Source organism: Nothobranchius furzeri, chromosome 13 (genome assembly GCF_043380555.1).
Source record: "Nothobranchius furzeri strain GRZ-AD chromosome 13, NfurGRZ-RIMD1, whole genome shotgun sequence".
NCBI lineage: Eukaryota > Metazoa > Chordata > Actinopteri > Cyprinodontiformes > Nothobranchiidae > Nothobranchius > Nothobranchius furzeri.
In genome coordinates this window covers 40,081,434-40,091,001 of record NC_091753.1, presented here as the reverse complement: position 1 = coordinate 40,091,001, position 9,568 = coordinate 40,081,434, and the positions used below count along the sequence as shown (strand labels likewise).

At 48.2% G+C, this 9,568-nt stretch overlaps 1 protein-coding gene across 1 annotated transcript in view; it reads right to left on the bottom strand.

The window, feature by feature from the left end:
- Nucleotides 1–3,696: 3,696 nt before the first annotated feature.
- The window catches only part of sik2b (salt-inducible kinase 2b), a 48,002-nt gene continuing 42,130 nt past the window's right edge, over nucleotides 3,697–9,568 (bottom strand). Inside the window, exons 8-15 of the mRNA XM_015951522.3 lie at nucleotides 9,199–9,351; nucleotides 8,718–8,876; nucleotides 7,812–8,043; nucleotides 7,436–7,732; nucleotides 6,037–6,194; nucleotides 5,132–5,245; nucleotides 4,891–4,979; nucleotides 3,697–4,509 (exon numbers count right to left, since the gene is read on the bottom strand). Of these exons, the coding sequence (XP_015807008.1) occupies nucleotides 3,906–4,509; nucleotides 4,891–4,979; nucleotides 5,132–5,245; nucleotides 6,037–6,194; nucleotides 7,436–7,732; nucleotides 7,812–8,043; nucleotides 8,718–8,876; nucleotides 9,199–9,351 (1,806 nt within the window). The 3' untranslated portion in view covers nucleotides 3,697–3,905. The remainder of the gene's footprint in view (nucleotides 4,510–4,890; nucleotides 4,980–5,131; nucleotides 5,246–6,036; nucleotides 6,195–7,435; nucleotides 7,733–7,811; nucleotides 8,044–8,717; nucleotides 8,877–9,198; nucleotides 9,352–9,568) is intronic.

The following is a 9,568-nucleotide window of genomic DNA, read 5'->3' as shown; positions in this document are numbered from 1 at the left end:
CAAGTTTTATCAAGTTTTTATTTTTAATATAGGGCTAGTTTAATTTTATGTATCATGTGTTTTATTTATCTTTGCTGTTTTCTTTCTAGTCAATTGTTTTAATGTACTTTCTGTACAGCACTTTGTTCCTGTGCTGGGTCTTGTAAAGTGCTTTATAAATAAACTGGATTGGATTGGATTGGATAGGCTAGCGTTAGCATTGGAGAGGCTAGCCATTAGCGTGCCTAGGCATGCCACTAGCTGGATTTCCTACCCCTTGACAGACCATTAGCATGGATAGGCTGGCATTAACGTCGGAGAGGCTAGCCATTAGCATGAGTCGGAGAGTCATTAGTCAGCTAGTGGCCAGCCTAGGCACGCTAATGGCTAGCCTCTCCGATGCTAATGCCACTCTATCCATGCTAATGGTCCGTCGAGGAGGTAGGAAATCCAGCTAGTGGCATGCCTAGGCACGCTAATGGCTAGCCTCTCCAATGCTAACACCAGCCCTTCCAGGCTAACGCTAGCCTATCCATGCTAATAGACAGCAGAGGGAGTGTTTGAACCAGTCAATGACCAGCCGAGGGCTGCTAGTCCTTAGCGTATCTAGTAGTAACGCCGGTAAAGGTGCTATTCCTCAGTAAGAAGCACCATCCTCAGTTACCGGTGACAGCTTATCATTAATCAGATGAGTCGTTTGCTTCGGAATTTATATAGCCTCCTGCTGCTGGGCAGTAGTCTTAATTTTGGCCCCCATACCGCACCGTATATCGGTGGCCCACGCGGAAGAACCCTGGGGCCCAATCAATCAGGTGTGTGATCAGCTGTCAATAGCCGGGAGAAAGAAACACACTCACACACACACACACTGTTCTGTTCAATAAACCTTTTTAATCTCAACAGCAAGTTAGCTTATGTGTGGTCAACATCAATGAAGGGAAATAAAAACACAGGATTTCCACCAATTTGACTTTTTTTTTAATCAGCAGGAGGTGAAATTATGATACTTCGAAACACATCCACTAGAATCTTCATAACGTTTGTCTTCTAGAGAAATATTGCTAGAATACTTTAAATGGCATACACTGATTGACCAACAAGGGAAGAAAAACAAACGGTTCCAAAACTCCACACGGTGGGTTGTACGGGGAATACTTTGAGGGACTTTGGTACCTTCGTAAAACCTGACTCTACTTACATAAAAATAAAAAAACCTCACAGACAAGAAGTAATCAAAAACAAATGGGTCTAAGCAGAAATATTCATTTTATTGAAAGTCTTAACTCGGACTGAAAATAGGAAAAGTAAAAAGGCACACTGAACACGTTTCAGCGAGGACTCTCCACTCCAGCTCCACATAAAGAAACACTCATGATAAAACTGAGAAGTGCTACTTTTAGGTAGAGTCGAACCAAACAATCTAATGAAGCGTCTCTGCGTGTGGTCTTTCTCTGAAAGACGTCCGTGTCCGTTGTTTGGGAGGAGGAGGAGAGAAGAAAAGGGTTTCCTAAAGATTCTCGCGCTACAATCTCCCCTTCATGTCAAAGTGCTCTAGTATTCAACTTCCACAGATCATCCTGCAGATTTACTATTACACACACACACACACACACACACACACACACACACACACACACACACACACACACACACACACACACACACACACACACACACACACACACACACACACACACACACACACACACACACCATCAGTGCTGATGATTTAATGCTAAACCTAATTATTTCATTTTCCTCTCTAGTGGACCCACGAGTTGGTTGTGAGCTACTCCCAGTAAGTAAAAGTGGATGATGCCGTATAAACCTGCACATCCAGCTGTGTAGGTCAGAGGTCAGAGGGCGGAGCTAATGACAAGACCAGTCGTGCAACAGGCCTGGCTGCCACTGCTGGAGTTGTGTGCAGATTTTAGAGGAATTAGAGCAAAAAGACTCCCTCAGACATTAACGTCCCATAAAGCAGACCGATAAAAGCCGCTTGCACAAATAACCACTAGATGATTCTGGAAAAAAAACCTCCTGGGTGGATTTTTCTTTAGAAATTTTGCACAGTTGGTCCACATTTTCTTCCTGTTCCTACGTTTTTTTTAGACTCCTCTAAAATCTGATTGGATGCATGCCGAGTCAGCCACATCAGACCTGCATCTCCATTATTATTGTTGTTGTGAGAGGAGTTCCTTCTGTCTGCTAGATTCAGCTCAGACTAAATGCTGTAAAAACAAAGGAAACAGAAAAATCTTGTCCCGTTGCTGTCTGGCAAAAGAAAAAAAGAAAGGTGAGAAAACGGCAGAGATCCAGTGTCCAGGGACTGAAGTTCTGCTGGACTTCGTCTCACAGCAGCAGCAACATCGTCAGAAAGATCAACACAAGTCATGAAACGGCTCAGAGACACGACCGGAGCAGCGATGATGCAAACCAAAAATCATTGTTAGGAATAAATATTTTACAGACTGGGAGGAAATCTGGTTTTTAGGAACTGAATATTTGAACTTAAATATTGTGCAAAGGTCTAAACTTTGATGTTAAATTAAACTAGCTGTGTTCTAGATTCATTCACAGATCCCGGATCTGAGATCACAACCAGCCAACTCCTGAACATCTAATAAAAACACCGTTCAGGAGAAGTGGTGCTGCTCAAAAGCCCATTTAAGTGAGATTATCTCAACATTAACAGATCAACAAAAAATTTAAAAAAAATAAAAAATCACAATATTTTTTTAAATTTGGATTTTTCATTCTTGTGATTTTTATTTAGAGGTGCTATATAAAAAAATCGTTTCTTCTTCAGCTGCAGGCAAATCGCAGCACTTTTTGGAGCAAATGACTGATGGGATTATCTCCTGGTTACATCATCAGCTGCAGTGATGTCACTGTGGACGCCTCAGAGGTCTGCAGGAACCAATCAGAGCTGGCCGTGCGGGTGAGGCTTCCACTCCCTCCACATTCAGGATTAATATTGCTTCGGTATTGCCACAGAAACTCTGCTCTCCATCCCATCAGCCCTCACTCATCAGGACCCACAGTTCTAACGACGCGCGGCCTTCTCGCCTGCTAAAACTCCTCGTAATCCGCTTCATTCTTTAAATTGAAACTGTGTGAAATCAGTAGTGTAAAAAACAACGACATCAGTAGTTACATCATGAATAAAAAAAGTCACAAACTGCACGTTTCTCCTAACTTTCTTCATCTGCTAACAGCACAGAACTAGCATCCTTTAGGGTATCGGATGAGGCAAAGCTATTAAAGCGATAGTGTTGTAACTTATGCAGGATCACGGTGACGGCCTGTGTATTATAGTGTGTTACCACACACACACACACACACACACACACACACACACACACACACACACACACACACACACACACACACACACACACACACACACACACACACACACACACACACACTTGGATTTGTGGTGATGTTCCTAGTACCATGATAAACGAGGGCTACAGTCACTTGCTCGGGCATCTCTCCATCCACAGAAGTGATTTTAGGAACCCGTCGGTCGTCGAGTTCCATCTGAAATACAAGAAGCACTGCCAGCTTTTGTGCTTTTAGTTGCAATTCATTCATTTCTAAATTAGTTCAAACTATTTTCTAGACAAACTGCTGCAGCCTGGAGGGCGTGCTGCGTCCTGCTGCAGGATGGCGCAGCGCAGTCTCAGACTAGAGCGGCCGCGCCGTGCGCTGGGCCCATTTCTGCCTCGGAGCAGAAGGAGAAAGGGAGGATTTTGGTAGAAAAGTTGAGGTTTTACACAACTAAGAAATGAAGTTTGTATTAGTTGTACAAAAGGGAACATGTCCTTCCTTGTTGCGGCGCGTCAGACCTCCACTTACATCTCCGTTCCTTCTGCTCTCCATGCTGCCATTGCTTAATACTGCTCTGGATTCAGCCTGCTTCAGTTGACCAGGACAAAGCCGTGCTGCGAGTCCACCGTCTCCATCATCTCGCTGTCCAGGAGAGAGCCCTGCAGCTCAGGCATGCCTAGGGTGTCCGGCTGCCCCGAGCCGCCCAGAACTCCAGCTTCTCCTGGGGCGGGAGGAGGCAGCAAGGCGGGGTTCATGGGGAACTCGTACTGGTCCAATGGGAGGGTCTCTGGCCCCAGAGGCTCACAGCCTGTGGGGTAGCTGAAGCTCAGGCTGCTGCTGATGGAAGCCTCCAGAGGCTGCTGATGGTGGTGCTGGTGGTGGAGGTGAGCTCCATGAGGCAGATGTTGGGTGTAGTGGTGATGGCTCATGTAGGGATCAAAAACCACCTCGCCTGGCTCAATAAGGGGGCTCAGGCTAAAGGGGGAGGAGGCCTGAGAACTGCCCTGCTGCTGGGGCGGAGGCTGGCTGGAGGTGGGCATGGGGGGGCCCTGAGGGGAAGTCTGTGACGCCGCCAGGTCCAGAGCAGGGCTGCCTGGTGGGAAGGAGCTCTCAGCTATCTGCATCTGGTTGAAGTAGGTCTGCAGGCCCAGGCCCTGAGACTGCTGCTGCAGGAACATCCTCTTCTGGTTCAGTCTGGGGGAGAGCACATCTTCACTTCACACGGAGAACAAGCACAAGAGTCCAACAATAATCAATTTCCCTCTGGGATTAATAAAGTATTTTTGAATTTGAACTGAATTGAATTTGAACACCAAAAGTAGAAAATGTTTTCTAACATATTGCCTTTTGGAGTCAAATAAAAAATATCATATATATAAAAGAAACCAAACCAATCAGAGCTGGGGAAACAGACTCGTCGTTGCTCCAAAGCAAATGTTACAGCCATAAAATGTTTTAATGGAGAAAAACATGACTGATCGCGATGAACTGTCAAACTCATCTGGCTGTGGTGTGTATCCCCCCCCCCCCCCGAAACAAAAAAGAAGCAACAGGTGGGGGTGCAGAGTGAGTTACCTGTGTTCCTGCAGCTGCTGCTCTAAACTTCGAGGAGTCTCCTTACAGAAAAGTTGACAGCTAGTTGGACTGTTAGCCAACAGGTTGGTCTTCAAGGCAAAAGAGACTAAATTACTACTACAGTCATCTGCAATCAAGTATTTCTAAGATATTGAGCGGAGTTCATGTAGAATTAGGACACAGAATCAGAGGTAAGCCTGTGATTGGCTGAATCTCATCGGGGTGAGCGTGTTAACGGTACCTGCAATCGGTGAGTAAGGTACTGCGTTTCCAGACTCTGTCTGCGGGACAGCAGAGGTGGTCGGGGCTCACCTGGGTATAAAGCTAGGCCCTCCTGCTGCTTGCAAGCCTCACCCTTCAATGAGAAACATACAGCATTGGAATAGAACGCTCAGAAGCTGCAGGGCGCTTCATAAAGCCGCGCGGCGGCGTGGGCGCCTCATGTCGTCTAAATGAGTCCTCCTGCCCCCGATGTCTGCAGATGCCTTTCCCTAAAGGGCACGCCACGGAGGGATTCCACATTAGGTAGATGGAATGGAAGATAATTAAAAGGATGATGCGGCTTCAAGGGGCATAACCAAACAAAGTGCAGCTTCATTTCATTATGAGATGGACGGAAAATAATGAAAAACAAACAAAAATAAAAAGAAAACAAGGACATCTTGCTTGTGCTAATTTATTTTGTGTTTACAGGGAAGCAACAGTTAGTTCCTCAAATAGTCCCCAGTGTGTGTGTGTGTGTGTGTGTGTGTGTGTGTGTGTGTGATCAGAGTTCTAGACACTACTAGGGACAAGTCGGACTGATTTCAACAATGGCTGCATTCATTTTGGCCGAGACTCCGAGCTCCAGTGGGACGAGAGACAGTAAACAAGCTGCAGTTGGCTGCCTCTCCTGGGGTTACACAACAGCCTCGGTGCAAGTGAGTGTGTGTGTGTGTGTTTTATTTTTTCAATCTCAAATATGAAATCAGAATAGTAGAACTGAAGCTGAGAATGAGTGTTTGGGGAGAGATCACAGAGAGAGAGAGAGAGAGAGAGAGAGAGAGAGAGAGAGAGAGAGAGAGAGAGAGAGAGAGAGACAGAGAGAGAGAGAGAGAGACAGAGAGAGAGAGAGAGAGAGTGTGTGTGTGTGTGTGTGAGACCAACCTCCATCAGGTTGTGCAAGTGGTGCTGTGGTCCCAGGGGGCCCCCAGGGGCACCGTCCCCCGAGCCCATCTGCTCCACCAGCATCTGGACTTTGTTCAGCTCTAAGATCCCTTTGGTCCTCGCCAGGTTTTGGAGGTGCTGCCGGAACGCCACCAGACCTGTGAGCAGAAGCCCCGCCCACATCAGTCAGAATTAACAACAGAATAAAATTTGCTTTTTAGAGAAGCCCAGCTTTAATCCTCGCTGATGTTAGCACCATGCAGGCTTTTCATCACCCCTGCTGACAGTCACTGGATGTATGTCACTAGTGTGTGCCCGTCATTCTGCAGCTGTGTGTGTGTGTGTGTGTGTGTGTGTGTGTGTGTGTGTGTGTGTGTGTGTGTGAGCTGTGTTCCAAACAGCCCTGATAAAACCCGACCAGTGGTGACGAGCTGCGGCTGTGAACGATAGGGCCTGACTCACTGCGATGGTGGGAGTTATTTAAAACCAGAGTCAGCAAGCCTGACGCAAAAGAATCCGCCGCATCAACATCCTCCAAAAGAAGATTATGAAAAATAAATAAATAAGTGCAAATACCAACTGGGAGCGCGCTGCAGCCCGTTGGCGTGGAGCCGGGGAGCGAGGTGTATTTTTAAACACTGAATTATCGGTTCTGATCGGCTTACGTGCAGGTGATTTTCAACACGCAGCCACAAAGGACGTGGACGGGGATTGTTCCACGCCGACTCGTTCCGTGTGACAATCATGAGGCAGAGATCCTGTCTGCAACTTCAGAAAGGAAAGGCAGCGAGAGGAGGAAGAAACAGAAGTTAAAAGAAGGATGGGGGGTGGGCTGGGGACAGAGAGGGATGTGGGCTGAAACCTTCAAAACGAGCGTCTGATTCACAAAGTGAATCATCACCGCTGTTGTCGTCAGTGAGAGGGTGAGGGATGGGAAGAGAGCACAGGAAGACATGGAAGAGAAAAAAAGTGTGTGAAGGAGCAGGAGGAGGAGTGGGGAGGTGGGAACGAGAAGGTGCCAACGAGGCACTTGCGCACACACATATTATACATAAGACATGTACACCTGTCATGGCGATCAAACTTCCCCGCCACGGATCCCAGATCGTCAGCGACATGCGGCGGAGCGCCTCGTCAGAAGACACTTATGTGTGTTTGATCTGCCGTTTCAAAGCATTTTTTTCCACCCATCTCCTCCAAACCCAGACAGTGAGCTCCTTAAGCGGCATCTCAAGAGAAACTGGCTAAATTGATTCTATTCAACAGACAAGCGGCGGGAATCACACGGTGTCAAACGATCCTGTCGTGGGCTGAGCTGCTCAACAGAGAGTGTGTCCGATTCAACACGTTCTTCCATAGTTGTGGTTAACCCCCCAGTCCAGATACGATGTGTTCTGACCTTGCGTGAGGGAGGTGTCAGAGGCACGCCGGCCTTCTCTGAAGCTGATGGGAGAGCGGTTGTGTGTCTCTCGGTGCTGGGAGGCCAGGACAGCCATTGCTGGGTTGGTGGGCCTTGCCATCAAGAAGGGAGTCGGGGAGAAGCCGGAGGCAGAGCCGCTGGTTTGTCCCGCTTCACTGAGGGAGGGGGGCGTGTCGTCCAGGAGACCCAGCTCGCTGTGGGCAGACCCCATGTCGTAGCCGATGTCGGAGTCCATGCTGCCCGTAGACGGATTGTGGCCGAGAGCCAATAATTTACCTGGGGTGGAACATTCAGGTCAATCAGTAACCGAGACAACAGATTAGCTTTTAGTAGAGCCCAAAGGGTGATGTCATACCTTGGTTGGACGGTCCTGGCTGGTTGGTGACCTCTGACAAGGTGTGTCGCCGCTGTCCAAAGCGAGTCGTCTGATAGGCTGAGAGCAGGTGGGCTGGATCGTCATCTGTGTCGGGTTCCTCAGTCTCAATGCCCTCGTCGATCGATGTCTCCATCATGTTGCTAGGCGACGAGGTGGAGGACTTGCGGAGGACAGTGGTGGGAGGGAGGGGGTCCAGCAAGCAGCCGTTCACCTAAATGAGGTAAAGTGATAAGAGGGCTGAGAACTCTGGACAGCATTCACAAGCAGATGAAAACGTCTTCAGACCGGAGCCAGAGAAACACCAGGAGTTCGTGTCAGTGACTCGATGCAACCTGCTGGGTTCCTAATACAGGAAACTTTTTCTGATTGGCTTAATGAACTTTCACGCACGCACGCACGCGCACGCACGCACACACACACACACACACACACACACACACACACACACACACACCGAGCAGGTCATATGGGGACAGTAAAGTTAGATGATCAATAAGAGGGTAGAGTTGACACTAAATGAGCAGAGTCAATAGAAAAGCCAGAGCATAAAGAACACTCATATGCTGAGAGAGACGGATGCTGGCTGAGAGGAGCGGGACATCTGGGCGGCGAGATGGCAGGAGTGGCGCAACGGCTTCCTGTCTGTGTGCGTTTGCTCAGCTCTGCATAAGGTCACTTCATCATCACAGGACCGCTTACATAACCAGACTCCATTCATGCAGATAACATGTACCTCTCTGTTCTGTAAACACACGCACGCACACACACGCACGCACGCACGCACGCACGCACACACCTGATTTACATAACAAGGCCATCAAAGCGAACCTCACAACAACTCTCAGAACTTCCATTCATGTTCATGTTTCCATGAGCTGGACCTACTTTGGGCGTGTTGACCTCCTCCACCATGAAATTCTGCTCCAGCAGAGACACAGACTGTGGGAAGGTGCAAGCATCAGAGGAGGTCTGTGGAACAGCGGGGGAACGCAGCATCCGAATGCCCTGCGGGAGCAAACCCACCTGGGCTGAGCTGCTGGTCGACTGTAGAGGAGGAGGAAAAGAGAGATATGTACGGCGTCGGTGGTGAAACTGTGGGAAAATAATAATAAACTTCCAAATGGGAAATTTAAAAAAAGCCTTAGAAATGATACATTTTAATGTGATACTATGAAGCAGAAAATTAGGAAGAACAATGTCAGTGAATGATCGAGGCGGGCTGTGAAATCCTCCCAGAGAGCGCAGCAGACATGAATAAAAGAATCATCCGGCCGCCTCTGTTTGTTTGTTTCAGGGTGCAGGTGTGAATAATGGAGCTTTGATCAGATCGTAATCAGCACATCGCATTCAGCAGACTTCCCGTTACCTTGATGACCGTCTGTTCAGCGATGGTGCTGGGCCGTCGCTGGCGCGCGTCGAGCCGCTGCTCCACAGGGAAGCTGCAGCGATGCGCCTTGAGCCGCTCCACCAGCAGGTAGTATATAGCAGCAAAGTGGTTGTAACTCTTGTTCTGCAGAGACTGGAGGACAAACGGTCGCGTTAGAGCGGGGTTCACCTCAACGGTGACAGCACGTTCGTCTCGATGACATTTAATTCTTTAATCATCCCTGGGTTAGAGGGTGGATGCAAACAGAATCACTGGTTTGGTGCTAAAAGACATGGCAACATGCTGATAAATGGCAGCCCGTCAGCGCTTGGCTGAACAGAACAAGCAAAAGTTCAAATGTCTTTGAAAA